The following is a 15886-nucleotide window of genomic DNA, read 5'->3' as shown; positions in this document are numbered from 1 at the left end:
AAGAGACATGGATGCCTCTTGCCATTGCAATCCTCATCTCTCATCATTGCCATCCTGCCACACCAGCTCTGTGTGCCAGCGACCTGCATGCCACCGGCTTGTGCTTGCACAGGTCCCTTTGTTCTTAATGTATGAGTCTGGTGTATTGGCACCATTAGAGGGTTATATTTAGTTAATTTGTACATATGATTGCGTGTCCCATCATCTATATTTGTGACTCAACTGCTTGGTTTGTGCTGTATATTTATAGCACCTTGCCTACCTTTATCCCTGTATTTATCATAATAAACAGTTTTAAATATGAGCAACGTTTTTCCACCTTTTGCCTTTCACATGTTTCACTGCCGGTTTTGGCTTTTGGGTTGATCCTTGGGGAATCGTAATTGTTCTATCGAACGCAGTAATTTAAAAGATAATTTCAGCATCCGCGGATGGTCTTGGACAATCCGGGCCAGATAGTCCGCATTAACAAACCCCACCAGACGCAAAAATATAATCATCATCATATGTGTTTAACGCCCTTTCCCCTTATTTTATGGGATTGGTCGATTGATGACCCATCTCCATTTGCATCTTCTTTCTTCAGACCTAACCTCTTAAAGGTCATCATTAACACATTCCTGCCATGTTTTATATGGCCTGCATCTTGGTCTTTTTCAATTTGCCTCAAAACTTACTATCTTCATAATGGATTCATCCTCAATACTTCCAGCTACCCTATGACCAAAACCATACAAGCCTTGTTTCTCATTTCCATCTATCCAATGCAAATTTTTAGCATAAAAATGTAAGATCTTTACTCTGCCATTGATCTTTCAATTAAATACCACACCTCCATCTGAACATCATCAGATCTCTTCTTTCTATTCCTCTTTCATCTTCCATCCTCATCGTCCAAGTTTCACTTCCATAAAATAGGGTTGGCCTTACACACACTAAATATACTCTTGCCTTTACTGCCCTTGACACATACTTGTTTGTAAGGCTATCTCCCAACTTTTTCCATTTGTTGCAAGCCACTTTTATCCGAGTCCTTACAGCTATTTTGATATCCCAATGACATCTAACATGCTTCCTAAATTACATAATTTCTTCATCCTTTCCATTTCCACTCCAAAATCCATATATTCCTACATTATAGTGTGATTGATCTGTTTAGTTCCTTTTAAACATTCCTCACATAAAAACCTACCAGCTGCCTGAGCCAAACTACCATTCACTCCACTATAGTTATTGTGGTAACACCTTTCATAAACAGAGCACTGAATCGAGTTTGCCCCAACACCCTTGTCACAGAGAACACATGATCAGTTTTCACTTTCCTTCATTTCTTTTCCTTCACCCCTACGATAAACTTGGTCTTACCCACATTTACTACAAGTCCTATATTCTCCATTGCCTCTTTCTCTGATCATATGTCATTAAGATAAAATAAAATAGAAGAATACAGGAAATGAAGATGAATGAGCAGCTGATTGAACAAATAAAATATCCAAGGATTTGCGAGCAGCACAGCAGGAAAGTGTAAACAAAAAAAAACACCTTGGCACCTTCAATAGCACACACAATTATCATAGGAGGAAATAAAAACACACTTTTAAAAGTATTTCCTCAAACCAATGAACCCATTCTCCAGGTTACAAAATTGTCTCATAAATTCTTCTTCTTCTTCTTCTTTCGGCTGCTCCCGTTAGGGGTCGCCACAGCGGATCATCCGTTTGATCCGCATCGTGATTTGGCACAGGTTTTATGCCGGATGCCCTTCCTGACGCAACCCTGGTCTCCTCTTACGACATACAGGGATATGGTACACCTATTTTAACCGGGGCATACACCGGGCCCAGTACACTGGTACTCACTTTGCCGACCTCGGAAGGATGACAGGCTGAGTCAACCTCCTGGTGTGTATTAATTCAAGCGGCCAAAGGGGCTTGAACTCAGGACCTTTTGGATCCCAAGCCGCTACCCGAGCCACTGCGCTAAAACAAGGCTAGAAAAAATTCTCATAAAATATGGACTGCAAATCAAAAAAAGCATTTTTTTTTCGTGACCCCAATATGCAAATCCTGTTCAAATTTCAAGTAAATTGGATGAAAATTGAGAATTAGAAATTGCACCTCAAAGTTGTTGACCTTTGGTATACTTTGACCTTTTGCCCTATGATGACCTCAAAGATAATTGGTGGTTGAATTCATTGACCTGATATGCAAATCGGGTTCAAATTTCAAGTCAATCGGATGAAAATTTGGGATTTTAGAAATTCGACAAAGTTGTTGACCTTTGGCCTATGTTGAAGTTTCATGAAGATCGGTTTGAAATTGTGACTTGGAGGTGATTGACATAGAAACAAACAAACATGAAGGCATCAGGCGGTATGATGAAATGATGTCATCAGGCCTGAGAGGTATGATGAAAATCATGCAAATGACGTCACTGTCACGTTGACTTGACCTTTGACATATATAGTCAAAAAATATTGACAGCCTCACTTTTGTCCTTTGGACTCCTGTGGTAAAGTTTGACAAAGATAGCCAAAAATGTTCGAGAGTTATCGCACTCATAGACAAAAATACATGCAAACATACAGTACACACATACATACAAACATACAAACGAGACAGTCTGATATATGAGGAAAATTTTAAACTTTCGTCATAATAATGCATGCGACAAACCAATCTACTGTACTAGAAAAATCTGATTTTCACAAGTACCAACCAGACCAACCAATATACTTGTGAATCTTCAATTTTGGAAGTAAGAAAGACAGACATCCGCACACCTTCAGTGGCAGAGGTAACAAATTCATCCCATGATTCAATTTGAAAAAAGTCTAATCGAGTGGATACTTCCCTATACATTGAAAGAGGAGAGAGTGAAGAAGTTGATACATATTGTTTGCTTTTGGAAGAAACAGAATTGCAGATTAATACAGATAATGGTGTGATGATGAGTCTCACATAATTTTTTGTTAAATAAATGAGTGGCAAAGTACCAACTGCGGTATGTGTTAATCAAATCAATCTTCATAAACTATCATCTTGTGTTCAAAATCAAAAGCCTTGTACGATTAACGTTAATACAATTCAGAGAAAAGGAGCAGTAAGAATTGATGTTTTGCTCACAAGAGAACAGGTTAAAATCTTGAATGACACTGGCTCACTTAAAATTAAAATGACAAAACCAATGTTGAAAAAATATTCAACAAGAGAGATGAGTGGAGGATTTCTCCCATTTCTAATTCCTTTATTTGCTGGTTTAAGTGCGGTTGGAGCATTGACGGGTGGTATTTCAACAGCGGTGAAAACTGCCAACGAAAGGAAGGCTCAACTCCAGGCTCAAAAAGAATTGGAAAGACATAACAAAGAGTTGGAGAAACAAATTAGTGGAAGTGGTGTAATTGTAGATTTTGCTGAAAAACTTGAAGGTCTGCCTGATAAAGCGAGATTGTTATTGTCCAGGCACAAACTTGGATAAAAGATTAGATGAGGCAGACAATCCTAAATCGTGGAGTGAACCCATCAATACAGTTGATGAAGTGTGCATGAGACACGATATTGATTATGGGAATACCACAACTTTGGAAGAAAAGCATGAAGCCGATAGAGAAATGTTGTATAATTTGTCTCTGATACAAAATCCAACCTTGAGAGAAAAAGTTGATCGTTTCATTGTGAAGAAGATGATCAGTGCTAAATTGAAACTTGGACTTGGAAATTCAAAAAACTTATAGGCTCTAATGATGTCATTAAGAATGAAGAGCAATTCGCTGATGAATTACATAAACCAATATTCACAAAGTTTCGTAGAAGGAAAGTTTATTCCAAGGAAGTTAATTATATCTGGTCTGCTGATTTGATTGAACTCAATAATGATAAGGGGTACAAGTATGCTTTAACCATTATTGATTTGAGGAGTAGATACACATGGGTTGTCCCTTTAAAAAACAAAACAGGAAATGCTCTTATGTTCGCCTTTCAACAGATATTTAATAAAAGTAAGAGAAAACCTAAAAAATTGTGGACTGATGAGGGTAGAGAGTTTTATAACAAGACATTTATGAATTTTCTAAAAAATAACGGTATTACATTATACAGTACCTTTAATGAAGGGAAGGCAGTTGTTGAACGTTTTAATCGTACCTTAAAAGAGAGACTATATAAAAAATTCACACAACTCGGTTCACAACAATGGTCATATTTTATTCAGGATATTGTGGATAAGTATAATGACACGATTCACACGTCAACAAATATGAAACCATCAGAAACATGTACAAAATTAAAATATGAAAAAGAGATTAATGTCAGAAAACCTAAGTTCAAAGTTGGTGATATCGTAAGAATATATAGGTGGAAATCTCATTTTGAAAAGGTTATACTAAACGATGGACGAACAAACTTTTTAAAATTGTTGATGTAATAGATACAGTTCCTTTGACTTATAAGATATATGATTTGGAAGGGGAAGAGATTTTAGGTTCATTTTATTCACAGGAATTACAAAAGACAAAACTAAGCAGATAACACCCATGGGAGCAATGGCTTGTCCCTTCACTCCCTCCGACTATACACCTTTGTGGACACTAGAGGGCCAAGTCCGGGGTGGATAACAGTATATAATGTGTGTCAAGGGGGGACGTTCTTAGATCTGTGAACCCCAAACACAGAATCCTCAACTGAATAGTCAAGGCTTAACTTTTGTTTGTTGGTGTGTGTGTGTGTGTGTGTGTGTGTGTGTGTGTGTGTGTGTGTGTGTGTGTGTGTGTGTGTGTGTGTGTGTGTGTATGTGTGTGTATGTGTGTGTGCAATGGGAGCAATGGGTTGGCGCTTCACTCCCTCCTACTATACACCGTTGTGGACACTCGAGGGCCAAGTCCGAGGTGTATAACAGTATATAATGTGCGTGCAATGGGAGCAATGGGTTGGCGCTTCACTCCCTCCTACTATACACCGTTGTGGACACTCGAGGGCCAAGTCCGAGGTGTATAACAGTATATAATGTGTGTCAAGGGGGACGTTCTTAGATCTGTGAACCCCAAACACAGAATACTCAACTGAATAGTCAAGTCTTAACTTTTGTTTGTTGGTGTGTGTGTGTGTGTGTGTGTGTGTGTGTGTGTGTGTGTGTGTGTGTGTGTGTGTGTGTGTGTGTGTGTGTGTGTGTGTCCCAACCCTCACATTCAAAATCTCAACCCCAACCCTCACATTCAAAATCTCAACCCCAACTCAATCCTCGCCCAACACAATGTCTTTTTCAAAATGAGATTTCCACATATATATATATATATATATATATATATATATATATATATATATATATATATATATATATATATATATATATATATATATATATATATATATATATATATATATATTTATTTTACTTTTTTTTTCTCTTCTTCCAATTCTGTCTTTTAAGGCTTTCAGGTTTGATGACGTAGAAAGGGGGAGTAAGCCTGCACTTTCTTCCCAGAACGAACAATGTATATTTTTTATGTTTTTTTCTCTTCTTCCAATTCTATCTTTTAAGGCTTTCAGGTTTGATGATGTAGAAAGAGGGAGTAAGAACTTTCTTGATAGGTTTTGATCCCAAAGAGTGGTCGGATTTCAAGTCTCCAAAATAAACCCAACTTTCCAAGTCTCCAAGGTATAACCACATTCCTGTTGAGTTTCCAAGATATGTATCACATTGTGAGTTATCAAGCCAGAACCCACATTTCAAGTCGCCAAAAATATAACCATCTATCCAAGACTCCAAGGTAGAACCACAATTTCCAGAAATATAGTGGGTTTCAGTGATAGATCTCACATAGTATAACTGTGGATCATCAAGGAAAACTCCATTTTTCCAATTTTGATGGGTTTCAGTGATATATCTCACATAGTATAACTGTGGATCATCAAGGAAATCTCCATTTTTCCAATTTTGATGGGTTTCGGTGATAGATCTCACATAGTATAACTGTGGATCATCAAGGAAAACTCCATTTTTCAAAATGTCTGAAAATTGTGAGTCTCCAAGGTAAAACTTGTATTCTGGCTCATCAAGGTATAACTTGTTCAGGGGGTATTGTCTTGATAACTCACAATGAGTACTATTGTTGCAAAACTCTTTTTCAGGACTTTGCTGGTCTCCAAGGTATAACTCTTTGGTTGGATCATCAAGGACGAACTCGTTCTGTGGGTCTTGGTCGCTCATAAGGTCTTCAACCAAGCCAACAATTTCGCCCCAAGTTGTAGCAAAAGCAGTATTTTCATTTCGTATTTCAGATACAATTTCCTGTGAGAGAAAATAATAATGTATTAATTAAGTTATTTAATTATTAAATGAGTATGCTTCAATCAAAGTTTGAAAATAGGAAAATAAAAATCTTACCTCAATGGATAAGAGGTTTGAATCCAGTTCATCAACTTGAAGGTTTAGTTCCATACAAGTCAGAGAGTTCCAGGCAAGCACACAGCACACCATGGTCAGCAAAAAAAAATGTTTAAAATGGAGCCTGGGCTTGAGGCTTTTATAGGGAAAGACTGGTGGGTGTGGTTTCCTTTGGAAATTCCCTGGGCAAACCCACGCAGGCCTTCTTTGGGCAATTTTTTCAAAACCATAACATGCTGGAATTTTCTTGTGATTTCTTTGTGCGTCAGAGATGAACTGGAAATGATGTAAGAGGAGGTGGGGCTTAGCAAAAGTAGGCGGGGCTTAGGAAAAGTGGGCGTGGCTTATAAAAAACCTCATCGGAGTGGGCGGGGCTTAGCAAAGGTGGGCGGGGCTTAAATAAAAGTGGGCGGGGCTTATAAAAAATTCCGGTGAAAAGTGGGCGGGGCTTAGAGGAAAGTGGGCGTGGCTTATAGAATACCTCATGAAAAGTGGGCGGGGCTTAAAGAAAAGTGGGCAGGGCTATAAAAAATTCCATTTGAAAGTGGGCGGGGCTTATGAAAAGTGCGCGGGGCTTAACAAAAAATAACCTGTGGCTCAGGAGGTGGTCAAACAAGAGCATTAAGAGAAGTTTATCATTTCGTAATGGCACAAAAGGGGTATCTTAAAAAATATAAAGATTCAAATGTTTTGTTTTTAAATATTTTAGATGGGGATTATTGTGCAAAGAAAATTAAACTATTGAAGGAATTTGAGAATGAACAAATCTTTATAGGTTCAATGAGTGAGATAAACAATATGCATCGGTTATTTGATAAAGAGTGTCCCGAGGCTTAGACGTTTCAGATATTTCTTTAGAATCACCTTTAACAAATCACATTACTACTTTGCTACTTGAACAAATCTTTATCTTCTTGCATGGGTTATTTGAAAAAAAAAAGTATCCCCAGGTTAAAAGGGGAGACAAATAAATATACCTTGGGATAAAAAGGGGGTTTATTTGTTAGGAAAAAAAAAAAATATGAATCGCTGAAAATCCCCCATTCATTTACATGGGGAAAAGTGAGCCAGAACCAGTATATTCACCCTACTCACGTTCTTCAGACGCATACATTTGTTGGGAGGTGTATAGACGACGAACAGCTGCCTCAATCGCTCCATAAAATGTAAAAATGGACCACTGGATCTCCAGCTTATGTGGGTCTTGGTTTAATGTTGTAACCCAAATTTGGGAGCATTCTCACAGGTGAGTGTGGAGGAAGGTTTCTGAAGGGATTTACCCAATTTTCTCAAACTGATAAAGCCCGCCATTTTGATTCACTCCCTGTCATGCTCGGCACGACCTCCACAATTTAACAGTCCTACCCTGACCTAATGAACCCGGGTGACGTGATGAAGTGAAAACATACCCACTCCCATTACGGGATTTTACCACAGCTTGTAACCACAGTGTGGTGCTTCATGTTTAAATTGTGGTTTAATTTGGACCAGTAATTTGTGAACTCAGTAATTATATCGCTCAAGGGGGAAAGGGCATTCGCAACAATCTGTCCACAACTTTTTGAAACATCATACTGTATATATTTTTGGCCCTTTCTCTCAATGGTGAAGAATCACTTCATGGATTAAATAAACTTTTGTGCTTCTGGGTTCTTTTATTTGGAGAGCCACACTCGCGATTTTCAGGCCATTGTGACGTCACCCTTGGAAGGTTGACGGTTTCAGAGGGAAACCGAAGCCTCTGATGAAACGAAACGAAACGTTCCACGTTGCCATGGTGACAATGGTGTTGTTTTCTTGTCGGAAGAAATCGACTCGGTGAACCTTTGGTCGTCTGATCGTGTCCATCTTACTCGTGGTGAAAAGGTAAATCCCACACGCACAAAAATCTTCGTTGTGACCTGCAAACCTGCAAACAAAGTACAACCGAGTTCTCCCAGGACTTGACGTATCCATCTCCGTTTTGGTAAAGAATCTCGATTCATGGACAAGCACTCTTTTTTGAGGATCACAGCACACAACCTCTCCCTCGTCCCTGTAACCACATTAGCTCTCCCTCGACCCTGTAACCACATTACCTCTCCCTCGTCCCTGTAACCACATTACCTCTCCCTCATCCCCGTAACCACACAACCTCCCACTCGTCCCTGTAACCACATTACCTCTCCCTCGTCCCTGTAACCACATTACCTCTAGCTCGTCCCTGTAACCACATTACCTCTCCCTCGTCCCTGTAACCACATTACCTCTCCCTTGTCCCTGTAGCCACACAACCTCTCCGTCGTCCCTGTAGCCACACAACCTCTCAGTCGTCCCTGTAACCACATTACCTCTCCCTCGTCCCTGTAACCACATTACCTCTAGCTCGTCCCTGTAACCACATTACCTCTCCCTCGTCCCTGTAACCACATTACCTCTCCCTTGTCCCTGTAACCACATTACCTCTCCCTCGTCCCTGGAACCACATTACCTCTCCCTCGTCCCTGTAACCACATTACCTCTCCCTCGTCCCTGGAACCACATTACCTCTCCCTCGTCCCTGTAACCACATTACCTCTCCTCGTCCCTGGAACCACATTACCTCTCCCTCGTCCCTGTAACCACATTACCTCTCCCTCGTCCCTGTAACCACATTACCTCTCCCTCGTCCCTGTAACCACATTACCTCTCCTCGTCCCTGTAACCACACTACCTCTCCCTCATCCCTGTAACCACACAACCTCTCCCTCGTCCCTGTAACCACATTACCTCTCCCTCGTCCCTGTAACCACATTACCTCTCCCTCGTCCCTGTAACCACATTACCTCTCCCTCGTCCCTGTAACCACACAACCTCTGCCTCGTCCCTGTAACCACATTACCTCTCCCTCGTCCCTGTAACCACATTACCTCTCCCTCGTCCCTGTAACCACATTACCTCTCCCTCGTCCCTGTAACCACATTACCTCTCCCTCGTCCCTGTAACCACATTACCTCTCCCTCGTCCCTGTAACCACATTACCTCTCCCTCGTCCCTGTAACCACACAACCTCTTCCTCGTCCCTGTAACCACATTACCTCTCCCTCGTCCCTGTAACCACATTACCTCTCCCTCGTCCCTGTAACCACATTACCTCTCCCTCGTCCCTGGAACCACATTACCTCTCCCTCGTCCCTGTAACCACATTACCTCTCCCTCGTCCCTGGAACCACATTACCTCTCCCTCGTCCCTGTAACCACATTACCTCTCCCTCGTCCCTGTAACCACATTACCTCTCCCTCGTCCCTGTAACCACATTACCTCTCCCTCGTCCCTGTAACCACACTACCTCTCCCTCGTCCCTGTAACCACACAACCTCTCCCTCGTCCCTGTAACCACATTACCTCTCCCTCGTCCCTGTAACCACATTACCTCTCCCTCGTCCCTGTAACCACACAACCTCTGCCTCGTCCCTGTAACCACATTACCTCTCCCTCGTCCCTGTAACCACATTACCTCTCCCTCGTCCCTGTAACCACATTACCTCTCACACGTCCCTGTAAACACATTACCTCTCCCTTGTCCCTGTAACCACATTTCTCTCCCTCATCCCTGTAACCACACAACCTCTCCCTCGTCCCTGTAACCACATTACCTCTCCTCGTCCCTGTAACCACATTACCTCTCCCTCGTCCCTGTAACCACACAACCTCTCCCTCGTCCCTGTAACCACATTACCTCTCCCTCGTCCCTGTAACCACATTACCTCTCCCTCGTCCCTGTAACCACATTACCTCTCCCTCGTCCCTGTAACCACATTACCTCTCCCTCGTCCCTGTAACCACATTACCTCTCCCTCGTCCCTGTAACCACATTACATCTCCTCGTCCCTGTAACCACATTACCTCTCGCTCGTCCATGTAACCACATTACCTCTCCCTCATCCCTGTAACCACATTACCTCTCCCTCGTCCCTGTAACCACATTACCTCTCCCTCGTCCCTGTAACCACATTACCTCTCCCTCGTCCCTGTAACCACATTACCTCTCCCTCGTCCCTGTAACCACATTACCTCTCCCTCGTCCCTGTAACCACACAACCTCTGCCTCGTCCCTGTAACCACATTACCTCTCCCTCGTCCCTGTAACCACATTACCTCTCCCTCGTCCCTGTAACCACATTACCTCTCCCTCGTCCCTGTAACCACATTACCTCTCCCTCGTCCCTGTAACCACATTACCTCTCCCTCGTCCCTGTAACCACATTACCTCTCCCTCGTCCCTGTAACCACACAACCTCTTCCTCGTCCCTGTAACCACATTACCTCTCCCTCGTCCCTGTAACCACATTACCTCTCCCTCGTCCCTGTAACCACATTACCTCTCCCTCGTCCCTGGAACCACATTACCTCTCCCTCGTCCCTGTAACCACATTACCTCTCCCTCGTCCCTGGAACCACATTACCTCTCCCTCGTCCCTGTAACCACATTACCTCTCCCTCGTCCCTGTAACCACATTACCTCTCCCTCGTCCCTGTAACCACATTACCTCTCCCTCGTCCCTGTAACCACACTACCTCTCCCTCGTCCCTGTAACCACACAACCTCTCCCTCGTCCCTGTAACCACATTACCTCTCCCTCGTCCCTGTAACCACATTACCTCTCCCTCGTCCCTGTAACCACACAACCTCTGCCTCGTCCCTGTAACCACATTACCTCTCCCTCGTCCCTGTAACCACATTACCTCTCCCTCGTCCCTGTAACCACATTACCTCTCCCTCGTCCCTGTAACCACATTACCTCTCCCTTGTCCCTGTAACCACATTTCCTCTCCCTCATCCCTGTAACCACACAACCTCTCCCTCGTCCCTGTAACCACATTACCTCTCCCTCGTCCCTGTAACCACATTACCTCTCCCTCGTCCCTGTAACCACACAACCTCTCCCTCGTCCCTGTAACCACATTACCTCTCCCTCGTCCCTGTAACCACATTACCTCTCCCTCGTCCCTGTAACCACATTACCTCTCCCTCGTCCCTGTAACCACATTACCTCTCCCTCGTCCCTGTAACCACATTACCTCTCCCTCGTCCCTGTAACCACATTACCTCTCCCTCGTCCATGTAACCACATTACCTCTCCCTCGTCCATGTAACCACATTACCTCTCCCTCGTCCCTGTAACCACATTACCTCTCCCTCGTCCCTGTAACCACATTACCTCTCCCTCGTCCCTGTAACCACATTACCTCTCCCTCGTCCCTGTAACCACATTACCTCTCCCGAAATCCACATCAGCCTGACACTCTGCATTTAATGATCTCTCTGTTAATCTCTCCATGAGAGATGCGAGACTATTAAAACGCCCCTGTCTGTCTGTCCAGTCGACATATTTTTTCCTTTAAAGCTTTGAACAGAGGGACTCCCCATGGAGAATATTTTATCGCTAACTCTGTCGTCATCGGCCACACTGTATGGCAGCCATATTGGATTAAGGGAGATATTGCGACATGTTTTTCTCCTGAACCGCTAAAAGAAAAGAAAATTGAAACTTGCCATATGTTATCAACTCACCACGGGGTATATGGACAGATAGTGATGACGCCATCGGTGAAGTATTCCAGCCATTATTGCTTGAGTTTGAAATCCTTATCTGAATCTTCATCTGTCTGATCTCCAGACCCGATGCGAGTGAAGAATTATATTTATAACGTTCATAAGCAATGCCAACAAACTATGTCACATGATTGGGTGCATGAATTGTAAGATATGTCAACCATAATAGTTGTTGTTTTGTTGTTCTTATCTCCACCACCGAAGGTGAAAGGAGGCTCTGTTGTCACCCCCGTCTGTCTGTTTGTTATTTTGGAAGATGGAATATTTTTGAAGTTATATTGACTGGTGTTGCGTGTTATTCTGTGTGTCCGTTGGTATGTCAATCACCGACATATCACAATTTTAAACTGATCTTCGCGAAACTTCCCCACATGGTAAAACTCGTCAAAAGCAAGAAGCCTTTTGTTTTTGAGGTCAATAGGTCACCGTCGGCCAAAAAGTCGATATATTCTAGCCCTGGAGCTCGTGACGTGAGTTTTACATGTTGGGAAATGTCTACTGTGGTGGGTCCTGGGTTAGTTTTTCTGTATCTCGCGAGAACGAGGGGAAAGGGGAGGATTGCCGGAGGAAGGTCACTCCCCAAAGAAGAAGAAAAAATATAAATATTTCTTGTGGATATATGTGATGCGTGTGTGAGTGTGATGTGTGGTTGTTTGAGTGTTTGTGAGTGAGTTGTTCATGTGGAAGATGAGAGCGATTGTGAGGGAGTTCCATGGGGACCGAGTGATCAGCACTCTGATTGTGATCGTGCTGCCCTTCCAATTCCCTGCAACAGGGAAGAGTGTAGAAGATTTGGCCCCCGTCCTGCGTTGGAGGGTACATCCCCAATAGTTGTCCATAACAGCAGTGGGCTATAATTGTGGCGTTTCCAGTTAACGATGGTATTGCAGTTGCACTTGTTGGATGGATAGTTGTTGTTGTTGGATAGTTGCAGTTGCACTTGTTGGATGGAAAGGTATCGATGAAACATATAATTTAAAGTTTAACACATTTTTGAATGATATTGTGCTCTTGAATGGTCTCTTATTTATTTATTTTTCTTCAAGGTCGTGATAGAAATTGAAAAGATTCCAATTTCAAATCAGCAAATATGGGAATGAAAATGGTTCGTTTCTTTACACGACAACGGTAAGTAAAACTTATTTTGTTCTTATTTTACTTATTCTTATTGAAAACAAAGATTGCATCCTCTCGCCCACACTTGTTTTGTGTGGTTTTATCGAATGTAATTTATAAACGTACTCACATTCTAATTGTACACAATTTATGGACATATTTGGTTGAAAAATGAGAAAGGTGAGGTACTGGCTTAGCACTAGGTGGTGTTTGTGGCCCACATGACCACATTCCTTGTGGACAAACAGACAGACAGACCAACGACCCAAATGGGATACCCTCTCCTTTGGCGAAGGTAATTACACTGCATCATATTATTGTCTGTTGTGTCACATGATACATGTGTAAGCTCTTTCATTTGGAACCACACACAAAATATGTGATGCTATAAGGGATGTGGGAGAGGGGGGAGTGTGTATATTTCCTGGACGGTCACAGGTGTCCGAGGGTGGCGGTGGGTGTCCGAATGTGATTGTGTGAAATATGTACAAACTAATATTTGTCTTGGAGGACTCAAAATTAAAAATATTAACGTGTTCATGTTTACACAGGGATAATTCGGAGGATGTTCAGAAGCAACAGGATTTCCCAGATTCCAGTAAGTCCTTTTTCCTGCATTTGTTAAGATACCTTTATGGAGAATGTTCCAATGCAATAATTAAATTTACAAACCAACAGTGTATGTAGTGTGGTCAAAGGTTGTAAACATTTCTAAATCATGAGAGATGCTGTTCGTGAGTACTTAACTGTAAAACTTATTGAAATGAGAGCGAGAGATGAACCTTCAGAGTTTAGGCTTTATTCCATTTGATTGGAGCCGCTTCTACGGGCACACCGGGGAATACAGGTTCAGCTAGGAGTACATAAGCAGTAACGTATACATGTGCAATTAATCATTGCAGAATAAATCCGCGTAAGCACGGAGTTCGATATAATCTCCATTCTCACCAGTCAATGAGCACCTTCAGTTAACGAGCATCAAGTGAACAGCCGATGTAAATGGCAATGCCCCGGGGACAACCACTCGTGCCGCAGAGACCTCCCCTTATACGCGAGACGCACAACATGTGATCCCGCGTCATGTCCCTCAATTCACCTCAATTCACCACATTCTCCTCACCTTTAAAATGTAACTAGGGGCCCATCTTACACACCATGATTGCTTTAGCACTCTAGGAGTATACATTTCAAGCAACGCGGACTAATAGGTCTACAGAAGCATACATGCCAAGCAGTGATTATTTTGAGTTGTAGGAGCATGGTAATGAGCATTGATATATGATATAATGAGCATATGGGAGCATGAGCAGCGAGAATGCCGATAATCCCCTTTACAGATTGAGTCGTCGAGGGGGCCTTATTCGCCGACCTCTCCGGGAGTAAACGGCAGTTTCACTTGAGGGAGACTCCCGATCCTCTTGGTGAGCCTCGACTTGTGCCGGGGATGACTCCTCGATCGCTCTCGGGTGGAACGCGGCAGCCCCGTCGCCCGGGGGAGTTCCTGGGGGGGAAATGTCAGAAGGAGGAGTGCCAGAAGGTGGTGTACCGGCGGGAGGAGTACCTGAGGGAGCCAGATGGCGAACCGACACAGTGGTCTCCCTGCCATCCGGGAGCCTGACATGAGCATACTCTGGATTAGTGTCAATGAGTTCGACCCCCTCCACCAGGGGTTCATACTTGCTTTGTCGTACCGGGCGTTTCATGAACACTGTTCCGGGATGGGTCAGCCAGTTGGGCACCGTTTGACCGTCAACATAACGTCGCTGGTGAGTAAACATTCGTTCGTGAGGAGTTGCATTGGTGGACGTGCAGAGCAAAGAGCTTATGGAATTCAGAGCGTCGGGAAGAGTAACCTCCCACCGCTCGGGGCCCAGTCCTCTCGATTTCAGCGCCAGAGTTACGGCTTTCCAAATAACCCCGTTATACCGTTCCACCTGCCCGTTACCCTGTGGGTTGTAACTCGTCGTTCGACTAGTTGCTATGCCGAGCTCTAGTAGGAATTGTTTTAGCCCGGCCGACATGAAACACGGCCCTCTGTCTGAATGTATGTACGAAGGTTTCCCAAACATAGCGAAGAGGTCAGAGAGACATCTCACGACAGTGCCCGAGGTCATATCCGAGCACGGAAATGCGAAAGGGAACCTTGAATATTCATCAACAACGGTGAATATGTATCTGTTGTCTGTCTCGGTCGGCAGGGGCCCTTTGAAGTCGATGTTTAGTCTCTCGAAGGGGGAAGTGGCCTTGATCAGTCTGCCAGATGCCGCGCCATAGAATCTGGGTTTTAGTTCAGCACAAACAGGGCATGAAGCATTCATTTGTTTAATATCTTCAACAGAATAGGGAAGATTTTGTCTGCGTACGAAATGTGCCATCCTGGTTACCCCTGGGTGGCACAGAGACACATGGAGGTCTTGCAAAGCCTGACTGATTGTTGCCGAACTGTAGACCCGAGAGAAGGTATCTGCAGCAGGGTTTTCCCTCCCGGGCCGGTAAACAATGTCGTAACTGTAGCAAGCTAGGTCTATCCGCCATCTCATAATTTTTTCATTCTTAATTTTCCCGTTATTTTTCCCATCAAACATGAATGCCACGGATCGTTGGTCCGTAACGAGCGTGAAGTGGTTTCCCAGTAAATAATGTCTCCATTTCCGCAGCGCTTCGACGATGGCGTACGCTTCCTTCTCTATCGCTGAGTGTCTCTGCTCGCTTCTAGAGAGAGTTCTCGAGAAGAACGCGACCGGCCGCCCAGACTGATTAAGTGTAGCAGCTATGGCGTGATCTGAAGCGTCGGTTTCCACCACAAAGGGCAC

At 43.4% G+C, this 15886-nt stretch overlaps 1 protein-coding gene across 3 annotated transcripts in view; it reads left to right on the top strand.

Moving 5' to 3' along the window:
* The window catches only part of LOC147034720 (uncharacterized), a 73855-nt gene that overhangs the window by 13251 nt on the left and 44718 nt on the right, over positions 1–15886 (top strand). For all 3 annotated transcript variants that reach the window (XM_085887819.1, XM_085887792.1, XM_085887802.1), the window contains exons 2-3: positions 13004–13085; positions 13625–13671. In XM_085887819.1, coding sequence (XP_085743945.1) covers positions 13048–13085; positions 13625–13671 — 85 coding nt within the window. In that variant the 5' untranslated portion in view covers positions 13004–13047. The remainder of the gene's footprint in view (positions 1–13003; positions 13086–13624; positions 13672–15886) is intronic.

The sequence above is a fragment of the Eptatretus burgeri genome, chromosome 1, assembly GCF_056783735.1.
Source record: "Eptatretus burgeri isolate ZD-2024b chromosome 1, Ebu_testis_v1, whole genome shotgun sequence".
NCBI lineage: Eukaryota > Metazoa > Chordata > Myxini > Myxiniformes > Myxinidae > Eptatretus > Eptatretus burgeri.
Note: the sequence above shows the minus strand (reverse complement) of the source record. Positions and strands in the feature narration are given on the sequence as shown.